The 16,390-nt window shown below is 45.9% G+C and overlaps 2 protein-coding genes across 3 annotated transcripts; one reads left to right on the forward strand and one right to left on the reverse strand.

Moving 5' to 3' along the window:
- LOC115565298 (ADP-ribosylation factor-like protein 2) lies at window positions 1-1,805 on the reverse strand. Its single transcript, XM_030390380.2, has 3 exons — window positions 921-1,805; window positions 214-300; window positions 1-131 (listed from the first exon to the last, which is right to left on the reverse strand). The coding sequence occupies exons 1-3, from the start codon at window positions 1,554-1,556 to the stop codon at window positions 48-50; spliced, it is 807 nt and encodes a 268-aa protein (XP_030246240.1). The 5' UTR covers window positions 1,557-1,805; the 3' UTR covers window positions 1-47.
- A 2,889-nt stretch (window positions 1,806-4,694) lies between these two features.
- Window positions 4,695-12,075, forward strand: LOC115565297 (uncharacterized). 2 transcript variants are annotated; one of them, XM_089263543.1, is made up of 4 exons: window positions 4,695-5,014; window positions 5,073-5,470; window positions 5,777-9,287; window positions 9,324-12,075. In XM_089263543.1, the coding sequence occupies exons 1-4, from the start codon at window positions 4,837-4,839 to the stop codon at window positions 11,906-11,908; spliced, it is 6,672 nt and encodes a 2,223-aa protein (XP_089119669.1). In that variant the 5' UTR covers window positions 4,695-4,836; the 3' UTR covers window positions 11,909-12,075. The 2 variants fall into 2 exon arrangements, with proteins under 2 accessions (XP_089119669.1, XP_089119671.1); XM_089263545.1 differs by having other exon boundaries at window positions 5,073-5,299.
- Window positions 12,076-16,390: the final 4,315 nt, after the last annotated feature.

Genomic DNA, 16,390 nt, shown 5'->3' on the forward strand with positions numbered 1-16,390 from the left:
AATGGATCTTTGGCACATTTTGCTGAACATTGCATCGAAGGCAGATTTCATGGGCGCACTGAAAAAATGGCGGCCGGCGCCGTTGATGGACGCGGCTGCGTGACGTCACCAGCCATTTGGATGGGCCACAGCTGCAGAGAGAGAGAGAGAGAGAGAGAAGAGAAAGCGGTGTGAGCGAGAGAGCAATAGAGTCGATCGAATGTGTAGCCTTACCTTTCTATGACGACGTCGAAAGCGCTGGCGATGCGGCTGAGCCAGTTTACCGTTGGAGAGCAGAGCGCGATTGCGTCGCTCCCACGACTGTTGGAAACATGAGAGAGGGAGACAGAGAGAGAAAGAGAGAGAGAGAGAGAAAGGAAGTGAGAGTGAGTGGATTATATTGTTGATGAACAGGAGAGTGCTGAAAGAGTGAAATGGTGGAACAGAAAGAAATAGAAATAAGGATAAAGTAATGTGGGAAGAGAAGGAGAGAGATGAGGAAATTCCAATGTAAGAAGAAGAGATGAAATGAAAGAAAATTAAAGCTAGAGAATTGCCAGAAGGAAAAAAGAGTGTCACGAGAGGTAGAAAGAGAGAGAGAGAGAGAATGAACGGAAGAGAGAGCATTGAAAAGAGAAAGAGAATAGGATAAAGATAGAGAAAAGGTCAGAAATAGGGCGAACGAAAAACAGAGATAAAGTAGAGGCAGTAGGAAAAGAAAGATTCTCTATCAGAATGACAGAGAGAGAGAGAAAGAGAGCGAGAGAGAGAGTGAGGGAGTAAGTGAAAGAGAAATATGCCTGAATAAAAGTAGACGCAAATCGAAAGCGATAAAAAGACTGCTAGCTACAGTGAGAGAAAGATAAATAAGTAGAGAGGAAGAGAGACAGAGAGAGAGAGAGAAAAGTAGAGATAGAGAGATAAAGATCGTGAGCCCGTACCTGCATGTTAACATCGTATTTGATGCGCTGATCCAGCGCTGGCGCCTGCTCCTGCAGCTGGCGTCGCAGCCAGGCCACGCCCAGCTGCAGCTCCTCGCCGGCCATGTGGCAGATGTGCAGTGGGCAGCCAGAGGCGCGGCTCAGCTGCTCGAGATCGAAGGCATGCTCCACGTCGTACAGCTGCACGGCGTCGCTGTGCCGCGTGGCGACGAGCAGCACGGGCTTGCCGCGCAGCGTGGCATGCTGCAGGCAGCGCCGCAGCAGCTCAAAGCTGCCCAGGAGCTGCTCGTAGCTGGCGCTCAGATCGAAGCAATAGACGAGGGCGTGGCAGGTGGCAAAGTAGTGCTGCCAGATGCGCTGCATATCCGCGCTGCCGCCCACCTCGGTCAGCAGCAGACTCGACTCCGGATGCGTCACTCGAAAGCAGCGAACGCCATTCGTGGCGGCCATGTCGTTCGCGTCGCGCTCCTCCCCGCTGAGCAGATGCCCCAGCTGCGTTTTGCCGCTGCCCGCGACGCCCAGCAGCAGCAGCTTGAAGCGCGCTGTCGCCGGCCGCTGCGGCGTCCCCTCACAGCAGCAGCAGGAGCAGGAGCAGCAGGAGCAGCACCAGCGTGGCAAGCAGTGCAGCTGGCCCATTTAGCACATGGTTCGGCCTCCAGATCTGATTTGAATAGCTTTAACAGTTTCAACTCTATTTTGGATGTGGATTTTCACACGACTTCAATTGTTTTGTTTACCAGCCACTGAGGCCGTCAGCTGATTTGGCCGCCTCGTTGCCCGGGGCAACCGCGTTTGTTGTGGCCTTAACTGTTGCCATGGCTAAGACACGTAGCCAATGTTAATAGCATTTCAATTAACTAGATATTCTTACAAAAATTAACTCATAGTATTATTAACGTATTTCTTTTTGAAAAACAAACTTTTTGCTGTTCGCCACATTTGCTGTTGCTTAACTGTTAAGTTAACATTTTCTTTGCTGTTTTAGAACAGCTTTCAATAAAAGCTGTTTTACAGGACTCGCCGTTGTTAACAGCTGCCGCTAACAGAGTCTGTTTTCAATTCGAAAAAGCTCAAGCTTACAAAGCTTACCGCTAGATGGCGCTTTGTCCCAAATTTAATACCTCTTTTTATTCACCTTTATTTAATGCAAAATTTCCACGCTAAAATTTACCATTTAAAGAAAAACCCTCTTTTGGATTAGCTTTAAATACTTTAAGAAAATAACGGCAGCACGTCTTTAAAATATGAAGTAAATATATTTTTGTATCTTATATAATTTACATACATATGTAATACTGTACTAGCCTTGTTTATACCTTTTAAATATATTACAAATGAAATTTAATATCTGTCAGTTTGCTTACACATAAATATGTATTTGTACTTATATATTTTTAGTATATACATATGGATATGGTATAAAAGAATAGCTCAAAAAATTAATTTTCTTTTTTATATAATTAATTTTTATTTTCTTCAAATATTTTGCTCGACTCTATAAATATATATGAATATACTTATATGAAATGCATTGAATTTTATAATTTTCTTAAATTAATACTAAGTAAAAATACAAATTAACGTCATAATTAAGTTAATGATATCATTATTACAGTACTGCTATAACTTTTCGGGGAGCTGACTTCGATGTGGCAATACTTTCTTATTTTCTTTTTAAATGTTTGCTAATCGCCTTGAAGCTTAAGCAAAGGAAAGCTCTTTGTATTATTGCATTGCATTATGCTGTCATGCTCCATTAGCCCCACCCATGAGCGCCCAGCCACCCAGCCACCCACTGGAGTCAAACAGAGCGGCCGGCGAACGAGGCATATTCAAATTGAAAAGTAAGCAAGCTAAACGTTTACCAAACTTTGTCGCCCTGCCACCCGCCCGCCTCCTCCTTCTCCTGCTCCTGCTCCTTTTGCCTTATTCTTCTGCTGCTCCGCCTACCAATGTCTGTGGCCTTGAGGCTTGGCAACTCTTTTGTGCGAGCTCCTTTCTGGCAGCCGGCCCGCTCCACTCGCCCGCCTGACCCAGAGGAGACGTGTGCATGAATATGATGTCAGTCACCTGAGGTACACTCAGCTAACGTGATGGCTCCATCTCCATTCAGCGCCGTACCGCCGGCCATTTTGAAGATGGGGGCCTTAGAGGCGGAGGCGTGGCCCGTTTAGTCTGAAGATCTGCAGCTTGAAAGGATGTGTGTGCATATGCAAATATCTAGCTGATTGCCTGCACCTTCGCAGCTAAAGAGAAAACATTTCATTTGACACCATATTAAGTGAATGTTGCGAGGGTAGCTCGAAGTTATGTGCGCAACTGAGGTAAGTGAGGGATGTGCAAAGCATATTTATTAAATGTAACATAGTGGAATGAACTAATATGCCCCATTGCAAATGCAGAATGGATACATCGTATACTCTTATACTTCTTAGGCAGCCCTCGCGTCAGTGTGCCTGCTCAAATATTTGCTCAAGTATATGCATCAAGCCCAATGAAGCGACACCGCGTAACCGTCGCGTCGCCGCCTTTGTCACCGTGTGGGCGCTGCTCGCCCCGGCTGGCCGGCAGCGACCACCCCTGCCCCTCGCCTGCGTCGCACGGACGGTCGTGGGCATATGATGGCAGGTATGGCATTATTCGATTATTTGTGCGCAGCAGCATCATTTCGTTTGCTTTCCGGCTGCTTTCCTTTTTGGCCTTGTGCGAGTGGCTGCTGGACTCGAGTCGAGTTGCTCTTTGACTATGCCACACGGAGACGTCATATTTCCTTTTTGTTGCGCCACCTTTATTTTTCGTACTACTTTCCTATGGTTCTCTTTCATTTTGTTGCTGTTGCTGTTGTTGTATTTTTTGCTATTTTTCATTGCGCTTTGCTTGGCGCACTTGTCGAGTCGTTCACCGTTGGAAAAGTTTAGCGAGCTTAGCGCTGGGCGCGCCAGCTTGCCTCGGATTTCATTTCCGGCATGTTGCGGTTACGTTAAGTAACGGAGATTGCATCGCTAATGATGCAATTGTGTTTAGCGGAAATGAAAGCGGTTTCGTGTGACGCCTTGCCAGCCCACAAGCCGACCACTAAACACACACAAACACACACACAAACACGCACACGACGTAGACAAGCTCTCAAGAATTGGATGCTAGTCAGGCATCTAAAAGCCAATCAAGTTTAAGAAAACTGTAAATGAAGTGCCTGAGGGGAAAAAAATAAAAGAAATGAAAAACTATTCACCTATTAATTGGATTTGTGGTAGCCAACGGGAATGCCTGACTGACTGATGAAATGACTGAGACACTGGCTGACTGATGGAATCCAACTGACTCTGAATGAATGAGGAGTAGAGGGGTTCATTAGGCAGATTGACTGTGACTGACTCCGAGACTGACTGAGTAAATGAATCTGGACTGGATGAGGCCGATTGATTAACTTAGATGGACTCTAAAGTACTGACTGACTTTAACTAACTTATTGGCTATCATTAACTCTGATTGAATGTCTGACTCGACTGATAAAGCCTGACTGATTGACTGACAGATAACTGACTGAGTAACTGCATTGAGCACGTCTGCTTGACTCGGATTGACAAGCTGACTAGGCTGATTGACTTCAGCTGAGTCTGACTGAATTCTATTGACTCGGATCGACTGACCGTGAGCGATACAATGACTAAGTATTAAACCGAGTGACTCTAATTGACTACGATTGATTGCCTAATTGATATGCCTTACAAAGAACGGTAGAGCAAGGCGATCAGCAGAGAATGTATGGAGCTTGTAGTAGGCTCCTCTGCTCAGTTCGAGTACTGCCAAACACTTCAACTCAGCACAAATTTCGACTGACAAAGGATTCGTATTTTTTTGGTTTTTTCAGGCTAAAACTCAATAGCAAAATTCTTTGGAAGCATCGCATGTGACCATGTCAAATCCGCACTGTAAAACGCCCAGCGGACAGTCGACACAAAATGACTTAGTGAATACGCCAGAGCATTTATATCCCGGATACTGTGGACAACCGCGTAAATATGATCCCCGGGAATTTGGTTTGACCGGCAACGAGGAATGGCGTAATCCGCGCATGTTTCGCAACATGACATGTCCGTAGAGCTGCTTAGAGTATTCAGAACCAAACTGACCATTCCAAACGATTTTTAGATGAAACTGACGCTGAGGCACTGAATGCGATGCGGATGGCCCAGCCGCGTAGACCCATGTATCGTCCAACCGAAACTTCCATTGTGAACAATTTGACAGAGGAATGTTTGGCTGATGTGTCGGCGCCGCCGTTCGAATTGAGCATGCCATCGCCAATGTCTGGCTCGTGTGGAGAATACCTGGCTAATGTATCACCGCCACAATTGTGTACCACGGCTGACTCGAGTGTGAGTGAAAAAGATAGCAATAACTGTACGGATAGCGTACAGCAGAGGGTTGTGCATGATTTTAGCCAGCTGAGCGCTTGCAACTATGATCTATTGCCATCAGGGAATTGCCGAGATCCAGATCAATATTCAATGCCCGATCAAAAGTTCGACACATGCAGCACAGAAAAGGTAACAACAGTACAAAAGTTACCCCAAATGCCAAGTTTACGTTGACTTTATGGCAATCTGTGTAACCGGCAGAGCGAGATTGAGAGGTAGATAGAGGGAGAGGGATGGGAGAGAGAGAAAAGGTGCTCACAATTCACAATTTTCGTCATGTCCGTCCGTCTGGCTGTCCGTGTTGTGTTTGAATTAGCATTTGAACTTTGAAAGATCAACTCTTGGCGGGTATCTTCTAGTCGGTCAGCGCCGACTAGAGACTTTCGCAATTTACTAGTTGACATTCACTTTAAATGAAAACTCTCTGGCACACAGAATAATAATATCTTGACTACCACGGTGCGCACAATTACGACGCATCGGGATCAATCCGGAAAGGTGACAAGTCGCGTTGAGGAGACGAGCACGGTATCCAATGATCAAGGGGCTAATTTGGATAACACCCCTGTGTGCTGTCCAGGCCAGGGTCCGGCCGCCGGACGACATCTTCAATTCTGCAATATGCCAGATCAGAGCGAGAATTTAGCAGACATCTCAATGCCCCCATTCTATGACAATAACCACCCAGCGATGAGCACACGTATGGCTCAGAGGTCGATGGACCAAAGTGCTTGCCTCGAAAATATAAGTGCGCCCTCCTTCGCTGACAGCAACCTGGCTGACGTATCCATGCCGAGTGGCATTTGTGGTGCGAATGGTGATTCGATTCGGCAGCCAACGCAATATACCAATGAATGCTTGAACAGTGTCTCGATGCCTAGCTATATGGGATCTTCTGGTGCATCGCGACGACAAGTTACCCATGATCGCTTGGAAGATATAACGATGCCTTCATTTGGCAACATGTCCAGAGTATCGAATAGGCAAGCAAGCTATATGACTGGGGAATGCCTGAACGACGTCAGTGCTCCGTCGTTTGGGTCAAGTCCTGCTCGCAGTGGAGTGTATCGCAGCCAACCAAGATCGATGCTAGCACAGAGTAATTTAAACTCAACAGTTCTGGACGACATCAGCATGCCGTCCTTCGAGGGGGCATCGGGTGCTACGGCTAGATCAATGCAGCATCGTTCGATGAAATCGCAGAATATCTGTGACACATCGGCTCCATCGTACGTATCGTATGGACAGGGTCCGAGCTCTGGTGAATGCTTGGAGAACATATCAATGCCAATGTATGGCTACAGTGGACGAGCACAAATGACAAACGAATGTTTGGAGGAAGTCACCATGCCATCGTTTGAATGTTCCACAAATAATCAGTTCATTGAAGATATCAGTGTACCGACATTTGGTGGAGTATCGTGTGCGTCCCAAGCGCGAACTCCGACACGTCAACAATATTCGATGCCTGCGCAATCGACCTGCTGCTCAATGGATCAACAAGAGTATTTAGATCAAGTAACTATGCCGTCCTTTGGAAACTCAACACGAGGACCGATGCCCAGTGAGTGTTTGACAGATATCAGCATGCCTTCGTTTGGCGGAATATCCGGTGCATCGAGAGGTGGAATACCGTCGCCTCAACAGCGCTCGATGGCAGCCCAGAATATCTGTAATATCTCAGGTCCAATATATGAAAGTAGCCGAGTGGGACAGATGACTAACGAATGCTTAGATGATGTCACCCAGCCCTCCTATGGAAACAGTGGTAGAGAGGTGTCTTATAGCCAGTTTATAGAGGAAATGAGTATGCCGTCGTTTGGTGGAGTGTCAGGAGCTTCAAGACCCAGGACTCCGACGCGACAGCAACAGCAATCGATGCCTTCCCAGAATATCTGTGATGTATCGGCACCGTCCTTTGCTGGCAGTGGACGCGGAAGAATCAGTAACGAATATTCGGGTAAAGAGGTCTGTTATAGTCAGTGTTTGGAAGAAGTGAGTATGCCCTCTTTCGGTGGAGTATCAGGATCTTCAAGGCCCAGGACTCCAACATGGCAGCAACAACAATCAATGGCATCTCAAAATATCTGTGATGTATCAGCACCGTCCTTTGCAAGCAGTGGACGACAGCAGCAATCGATGCCTTCTCAAAATATCTGTGATGTATCAGCACCGTCCTTTGCAAGCAGTGGACGACAGCAGCAATCGATGCCTTCTCAAAATATCTGTGATGTATCAGCACCGTCCTTTGCAAGCAGTGGACGACAGCAGCAATCGATGCCTTCTCAAAATATCTGTGATGTATCGGCACCGTCCTTTGCTAGCAGTGGACGTCAGCAACAATCGATGGCTTCCCAGAATATTTGTGATGTATCGGCACCGTCCTTTGCTAGCAGTGGACGTCAGCAACAATCGATGCCTTCCCAGAATATTTGTGATGTATCAGCACCGTCCTTTGCTAGCAGTGGACGACAGCAACAATCGATGCCTTCTCAAAATATCTGTGATGTATCAGCACCGTCCTTTGCAAGCAGTGGACGACAGCAGCAATCGATGCCTTCTCAAAATATCTGTGATGTATCAGCACCGTCCTTCGCTAGTAGTGGACGTCAGCAACAATCGATGGCTTCCCAGAATATTTGTGATGTATCAGCACCGTCCTTTGCTAGCAGTGGACGACAGCAACAATCGATGCCTTCTCAAAATATCTGTGATGTATCAGCACCGTCCTTTGCAAGCAGTGGACGACAGCAGCAATCGATGCCTTCTCAAAATATCTGTGATGTATCAGCACCGTCCTTCGCTAGTAGTGGACGTCAGCAGCAATCAATGCCTTCTCAAAATATCTGTGATGTTTCAGCACCGTCCTTTGCTAGCATTGAATGCCAGCAGCAATCAATGCCTTCTCAAAATATCTGTGATGTATCAGCACCGTCCTTTGCTAGTATTGGACATCAACAGCAATCAATGCCTTCTCAGAATATTTGTGATGTATCGGCTCCGTCATTTGCTAGCAGTGAATGCCAGCAGCAATCGATGCCTTCTCAAAACATCTGTGATGTATCGGCACCGTCTTTTGCTAGCATTGAATGCCAGCAACAATCGATGCCTTCTCAAAATATCTGTGATGTATCGGCACCGTCCTTTGCTAGCAGTGGACGTCAGCAACAATCGATGCCTTCCCAGAATATTTGTGATGTATCGGCACCGTCCTTTGCTAGCATCGAATGCCAGCAACAATCGATGCCTTCTCAAAATATCTGTGATGTATCGGCACCGTCCTTTGCAAGCAGTGGGCGCGGAACAATGAATGACGAATGCTGTGCTCAAGAAGTGTCTTATAGTCAGTTTTTGGAGGAAATGAGTATGCCGTCTTTTGGTGGAGTGTCTGGAGCTTCAAGACCCAGGACTCCGACGCGACAGCAACAGCAATCGATGCCTTCTCAGAATATCTGTGATGTATCGGCACCGTCCTTTGCTAGTAGTGGACGCCAGCAGCAGTCGATGGCATCTCAGAATATCTGTGATATATCAGCCCCATCTTTTAATAGCAGTGGACGTTGTGCATCGAATAATGAATGCTTGGAAAATGTATCTATGCCATCAGGTGTTGGGGTATCGACATCATCCAGAAGGCAACGGACTTCAGTGGCCGAATGTTTGAACAATATTAGTGCACCGTCGTTTGGGCACAGCACGATGCGCACTCGGTCGCCACAACGTCGACAAAGGTCAAGGCAAAGCGATAGTGGAGAAAAATGTCAGACGACAACGACGACTTCTGAGATCATAGATGAAATAAGCATGCCTACCTGCGGCGAAGTATCGGGATCCTCAAAAGCGAAAACTCCAATACGTCAGAAGCGATCGATAACAACGAAGACTGTTTGTAAGAGCTCAACGCCAGCGTCTCGTCGTGGACGAATGAATAGTACGGCTGAATGTATTGAAAATACCAGCATGCCATCATGCCGAAGCTCTCTAGCTGCAAGAGGGCAAACTCCAAAACGAAAGCAGCAAATGATGACCTCTCAGAATATCTGTGATATCTCCGCCCCATCATTGGATAGCTGCGGAACTGGAGGACTGACAAATGAATGTTTGAATGATATATCAATGCCGTCATATGGTGCGCCCTCGGAGTGTTCAAGGCCAATCACTTGTACTTCCGAATGCTTGAACGATGTCAGTGCACCCTCCTTTGCACAGAGCATTTCCCGCGGACCTTCACAACGACAGCAAATGGCAGCCTCGAATGCCTGCAATTTGGGTACAGGAGACATGAGTAATGGCTACATAATGGATGTCAGTATGCCATCATTTGGTGGAATATCGGGTGCGTCTAGGCCGCGTACTCCCATCCAGCAGCAACAGCAGCGTTCGATACCCTCCCAAAATATCTGTGACATCTCTGCTGTATCATACGCAAGCAGTGGACGTGGAAATACAATGACCAATGAGTGCTTATACGACGTGAGCATGCCGTCGTTTGCGGAAGTATCTGGCTCATCGCGGCGACAGCAGACCATGCCGTCAGAGTGCCTGAACGATGTGAGCGCACCATCGTTCACTAGGTCTAGGTCGCCACAAGTCATGCAAAGATCTATCCAGAATCGTTCAGATCAATGTCAGCTGCAGGACATGAGCATGCCTTCATTCGCGGATGTATCGGGCGCCTCGAGAGCACGAACACTGAGCCGACAGCAGCGTTCGATGCGCGGTAGCCCAGGCACTAGGGAGTGTTTACAGGACGTTAGTATGCCCTCCTTTGGTGTATCTGGTGCTTCATGCGCTCACTGTCCGACAATGCAGTCCCAACAAATCTGTGACATATCGGCGCCTTCTTACAACAGCAGTGGATTCGGGACCATGACTTCCAGGAGTATGGGACGAAGTCAATCGCAGGGCCCCAATTCCCGAGTTCAGCAATCCCCGATAATGAATAACTCTTGCCGAGCACAAAGTGAATGCCTTCAAAACATAACAATGCCATCGTTTGCCAACATTTCCACAGTCAGTACTTCGAGTCGGCGAGAAATGCCAATGACTAGCGAGTGTCTGAGCAATGTGACACCGCCCTCCTTTGGTCGCAGTGGCAACACACAGGAGCTGTGGAACATTAGCGCACCGGTCTTTGAATCAACAGGCAATTTGCGCAGGCCACGCCCTGATCCGTCATACGAATGCGATGCTCTGGATGACGAGAGTGCTCCCAGCTTTGGGTTCAACAGTCAGGCCATGAAGAGTATATATCAGATACCGACAGCTAATTCGAGCAATTCTGTATACAGCGGCACGGCGGCACGACAAGTTCGTAGTTTTCCTTGCATCAGCCAACAAAATATCTGCGACATATCAGCGCCCTCAATGGCCAATAGCCGGCTGGACTGCTGTGATGGCCAACAGGACTCTAGAGGTCCGCACAGCATGCCTTACCCAACTGAATATTCAGGTAGCAACAAAAGTCGTTCCCAGTCGAAACAAGGCAGCCGATACACCAACTGCAACTTGGAAAATATTACAGAGCCATCGATGATGGCCAATAGCACGATGTATGGTCAAGTGGCTACGGATCGACTAAAGGAGGAAAGCCAATGTCTAGCGGATGTGAGCGCACCATCGGGAATGGAATCACAATTTTCGACTTTGTGCTCGAATGCGAATGGCATAAGTCGTTCGCAGTCCAAGCAAACCACCCGAGTCACCACCTGCACTTTGAACTGCGAGAACATCGAGAATATTACAGAGCCATCAATATTGGCCAATACCTCGAGATTCGGTAGGATTGTGTCTGAGCGATTAAGGGAAGCTAGTCAACATTTGGCGGATGTGAGCGCACCGTCGGGCATGGACTCGCATTACTCGAATGTGGAGTCAAATATTATGGATGTGAGTGAGCCATGTGAAATGTTTTGCAGCGATGTATGCGCTGTGGAGGGCAATGCCTCGGAACGGAGACAGCTTGACAAGAGCAATGCAAGAGCTACGAATTCATCGCCTAGTATGAAGAGAGGCGAGAGTAGTGCTCTATCCGGTCGGCGGAACAGTCAAGGTGAACAGTCGCCAAGCGATTGTACATGCCCAACTACGGCAGATGTAGAGGCTAAGAAGTCTTCGACTTCTGGACAAGGTGCAGCAGATGCGCAGGACAGCAAAAAACGGGACTCGAATGCGGGTAAGAAGAGCATTCACTCCATAAATGACATATCGATGCCAGAGTTCGAGAGTACAGCCATCAGTCAATCTCCTCCTGAATCGGCGATCTCGGACATCACTGCGCCCAGCTTTGGGCCGTCTCTTCAATCCACCAATAAGACGCAGGATGCAAGTGGCTCATACCACGGCTTTGATTCAATGGATAACTATGCACCTTTCGAAGAGCTTGTCAATTCGAGGCCAGAAAACTGTGAGCCGCCAACGCCTCAGCCGGTGCGTTCCAAGCCGAACGATTGCCCAGCTACTCCAAAATCGAAATCCAAAACTCCCCAAAAAGGTCATTGCACATGTGGCGTAAATGGGAATATGCGATCCAGTTCAAAACAGAGAAGTCGTAATACTAACCGATAGAGTTTATGTTAATGCACTCACAGAACGTGTTCATGGTCATGTTCATTCTGAGTCACATTCTCACGGTAAGGATTCCTGAAACACACAAATATTTATCAATTCATACATGTTTAGCCTGAAAAAATTAACAAAATTCGAGTATCAATAAAATGGAAGTGGAGTACAAAGATGCCGTTATAATTTTTTTTTTTTTAGTTAGTTGTTAGTAAACGAAAAATACTAGTAGAGCCTTGGCAATAGCCAATACACTATATTTGATATAAGATATACGATCTATACGATGTACGATATACGATAAACAGTATACAATATTCAATGTAGAATATACGATATATGATATCCGATAAACGATATATTATATGCTACCTACATATACGATATAGAATATATGATATGCGGTTCACGAAACGCAATACACGATATACGGTCTACGATGTACAGTATACAGTCGATATCGTAGCCATGACAGCAGACGATGTATACATCGTATGCATAATGATATTAGATGATATTAGACTCATTGTTGGCAATTAAGCGCCGATTCGAATCGCACCTTTTTCTATTATGTAAAACAATTTGGAATCCATTGTCCATGCGAACAATACACTGTGCCGTAGCGCAGCATAAAGTTAACTTCAGTTGTCAATAGCTGGAGCATATTGGAACAATTTGCGTGGCAAGCTGTGACACCTCGTTGGGGATAGGGATTGGGGCTTAGCCCGACTGCCGTAAGACAATTGTGAACGAATGCAAAATTATTCGAAGTAATTTCTACAAAATGGTAATAAAAACACGAGCTTCACGCTGCAAACCTGCCGAGCGAACGAAACAAAAACACACAGGCTAAAGAGTGAAATAAGTGAAAAAGAAGAGAAGAATTGAAGAAAAAACATAATAAAATTGAAAACAAATAAGTTCAGGAACCAGGAAGCGCCAACGGAAGAGCCAACGCTCATTGTTAGCTTTTGTCGGCGTTTGCCAGGCGTTTGGCTGTTGTTCTCGTTGTTGCAAATATACCCTGTTAAATGGGTAAGCAAGCTTAAAGGGTAGTATCAGTAGTAGTATGAGTATGTGAGAAAACAAAAGAGAGAGAGAGAGAGAGAATGTAGAGCAACTGCTAGACGGAGCTTATGGGAGTACCATGTTCAGGTAGCAAAGCCTAATAGATAACAGAATTTCCGACGAAATTTAGGCAGCTGGGGAATTTGGAATTCCCACATTGAGTGAATTCTGATTAGAATTTAATATAATAATAGGTGTATGAAAGGAAAGGTGAGGGATATTTTAGAGGCGATGCTGCTCGACTCTAGTGCAACGGCTTCTTCTTTTTTTACTGTTCGACTAGCGGCATGATGGAGAGAAGGGTAAGCTCACACACACACACACACACACACACACATACATAGAACTTTGAGCCCCGGGAGCGCTTGCACCGTTGTGAGAGCTATTTAAAAACAATTTATTTTTAACAACTGCCATGCCAGAGGCAAAATCAACCTGTCGCGGTGCCTGTGTATGATGTGTGGTATGTACAGGGTGTGTGTGTGTGTGTGTGTGTGTGAGTGAGTGGGTGTGTCCATGTGTGTGTGTGTGTTGTATTTGTTCTTGATTTTCAGCTAAAAAACATACGACTATAAAAAAGAGGAGAAAGAGAGCGCATGAGACAGAGAGAGAGAGAAAAGAGAGAAGGGAAAAGCGAATGTGAAGCGTCGCGTCGTTTGGCGTCTGTCAGTCAGGTATGCAAAACATGAAGTGCAGATGCTTCAGATTGGTTTTCCAATTACTCAACATTTCAATGCAAATAACACAGAGCCACGGCGACGGTTAACGCCAACGTTGAGGAATTTAAAAGTCAAACACACACACCGCCCCTAGCATATGTGTGTGTGTGTGTGTGTTAGATGGGGCAGCTGCGGCAGCCAAAGCCCAATTCACATACATATTTCTTCGATTTTTTACCAAAGATAAAATTTCAATCACGTTTCTTCACTTTTGCTTAACATAGGTATATTCATTTCTCTCCCTATGTATGAGTGTGTCTATGTGTGTGCGTGTGTGTGTGTGTTGCCAAAGGTGTAGCAAACAACAACAACGACATCTGCTACCCAGTCTAGGCTAAAAAAAAGTCTGTGACATGGCGCAAGCAGAAAAAAAGAATTTGTTGATTTGTGTCGTGTTTCTTAAGCGGAAAAGACATTAAGCGCAGCTTGAATGCTTTAAGCATATATCTAAATGATGTGCAGGGTGTTGTTTGAGAAGAAAAAAGGACCTCGGGAAAGTTAGTAGAACGATTTAATTAATAGATTAAATATTAATATATAGGGCTATACACAAATGCATTCATATTCAAAATGAAAGCTTGGGTTTAGAGTAGAAGGCATAAATATTCTTGATCAGAACAATGGGATGGGATGATCTAACTATCCGTCTGTGATCTACTCATTCTATCCATTCCTCCGACCATCATTTATCCATTCTTCCGTATATCCTTCCGTCTGTCTTTCTATTTATTCGTCCGAAAACCATCCTCCCGCCTGGCCGTTAGGGTATTCCTCCGTCTGTCTCCCAGTTGATCCGTACGTATATCCACTCTCCCGTTTATCCCTTAGTCAATCCTCTCCGCTTATCCGTCCGTCTATCCATTTTATCCCCTCTGTGCGTTAGTCTATCCTTCCCTTTGTCTCCCTACACATCCATTCACCTATCCATTCTCCCATATAACCCTTAGCCTGTCCTTCCGTTCATCCGTCTGTCTCCGCGTTCGTCCGCCCTTCCAGCTTAAGCTTCGACAACGAGCTTAATATCTCATCATATTTTTAATAACAATTACGAGTCTCGACATTTTTTACGAAAAGCACTGTAAAGGCAACTCAGGGTCGATCGTCGGAATTCCCATAATAAGCCACACTTGAGTTTATAGAGCTGACCCAAATATGCTGCCGAATGCCAGCTTGTGCATAAAGCACACAGCATTTATATAAAATGCCTTTTGTTTGAGCGAGAGATAACAAGAGTGAGTGTGTGTGAGAGAGAAAGAGAAAGAGAGAGAGAGAGACAGAGAGAGAGAGGGGAAAAGTGGCTCTGGCCTGGCTTTGGCAATTAGAAAACAAAATATTTGTGGCGCAGATAGTCAACACCAATTTGTTTGGTAGCATGGCAACCAGAAGGGCAGTAGGTGGTGTGTGTGTGTGTGAGTGTGGGAAGAATGCAGTTGTGTGCATGTGTGTGTGTGTGTGTGTTTACGGGCAAAGCCTGTAACCTAAGGCTCTTACCTTTTATCATGCACATCATGGACTGATTTACGTGGCGCATTTATTGCAAGGGCAGCCACTAAAAGTTTTTAAATTACAATTTACAGTTTCTGTTTTCATGTGTGTGGGTGTGTGCGTGTGTGCGTGTGTGTATATGTATACATTTAGTTGCTGTACTCATTGTTTTTAGCATTCAAGTGGCAGTTAAAATGGCTTCAGCCTCAATTGCTGCATCCGACTGCATCCGTGAGCTCTGCTCCCCATTGCCTCGTATTCTTGCTCTCTCTCTCTCTCTCTCTCTCTCTCTCTCTGCCCCTCTTGCTCTGTGATTCCCCCTTGCGGTTCTCTGTTTTCCAGCTTCTTGATCCGCGCCCTTGTCCGTTGCATTAGGAAAGTTGACGTGACGCTGTGAGCGATTTATTGTTTTTGTGTAGAAAGCGTAAAATGGAACAAATTTTGCACACACACACACACACACACACATACACAAGCACACTATGTGTGCCACGCCCGCTTGTAGGCGCTGCAGCTCAAAATCTCAGCAAGACTCCTACTCTGTCCAGGCAATGCAGTTCACTAGCAGCAGCTGCTGCTGCCACTACAGCTGCCACGCCCCCACACGCCGCCCCTCGACTAGGCAGTTAATTGTAATGCTGCAAAAATGCTGTCAAAGTTATGCGAGTGCGAAAATGTCCACAGGCACATGCCATAGCATTGCATCGGCTAACAGCCTCCGTTAGCCACTTGATGAAGCTGCCAACTCGTTTCCATTTCCCCTCTTCTTCTTCTTGTTTTTCTGTTTTTTGCTTTGTTTTTAGCACTCTCTGCTCGTGTCCCGCTGCTGGAGCCACGTTTTCCGCAGCTATAAGCTACATTTGAGTGCTGCCAGCATGTTTCCAATTGAGTTTTGGGTAGTTTCTTATTGCCTGAAGAAGGGTATATTGGCTTTCTGAGAATTGTTCACAGCTGTATCCCGGGGAGTAAATAAAGATAGTGATGTGTATATGCTTACAGTCGATTAATGATTTATGTTAGCTTCATAATCCTCTGATGATTTGTAGATTCATATAAAGTAATGTCGTCTCGAATCTCAATTGAAAGGAACGATACATTTGCATGGTCTCTAGTCTTCGCTTCTGATATAAGTATGAAGAGTCTCAAAGGGACTTTATGCGTATACATGTACATTTGTTAACATTGAATAGTTATCATTAAAAGGCAACGAGGCGAT

This window comes from Drosophila navojoa, chromosome X (assembly GCF_054131105.1).
Source record: "Drosophila navojoa isolate 15081-1374.11 chromosome X, UAZ_NAV_1.0, whole genome shotgun sequence".
NCBI lineage: Eukaryota > Metazoa > Arthropoda > Insecta > Diptera > Drosophilidae > Drosophila > Drosophila navojoa.

What these genes read in the sequence shown, in the direction of transcription:
- LOC115565298 (XM_030390380.2), bottom strand. Translation starts at nt 1,556, where the DNA reads ATGGGCCAGCTGCACTGCTTGCCACGCTGGTGCTGCTCCTGCTGCTCC. An exon ending in AATACGATGTTAACATGCAG is followed by an intron (nt 301 to 920) that starts GTACGGGCTCAC and finishes TGTTTCCAACAG; the next exon opens with TCGTGGGAGCGACGCAATCG. An exon ending in TTCGACGTCGTCATAGAAAG is followed by an intron (nt 132 to 213) that starts GTAAGGCTACAC and finishes CTCTCTCTGCAG; the next exon opens with CTGTGGCCCATCCAAATGGC.
- LOC115565297 (XM_089263543.1), top strand. Translation starts at nt 4,837, where the DNA reads ATGTCAAATCCGCACTGTAAAACGCCCAGCGGACAGTCGACACAAAAT. An exon ending in CATGTTTCGCAACATGACAT is followed by an intron (nt 5,015 to 5,072) that starts GTCCGTAGAGCT and finishes AACGATTTTTAG; the next exon opens with ATGAAACTGACGCTGAGGCA. An exon ending in GAATAGTACGGCTGAATGTA is followed by an intron (nt 9,288 to 9,323) that starts TTGAAAATACCA and finishes GCCGAAGCTCTC; the next exon opens with TAGCTGCAAGAGGGCAAACT.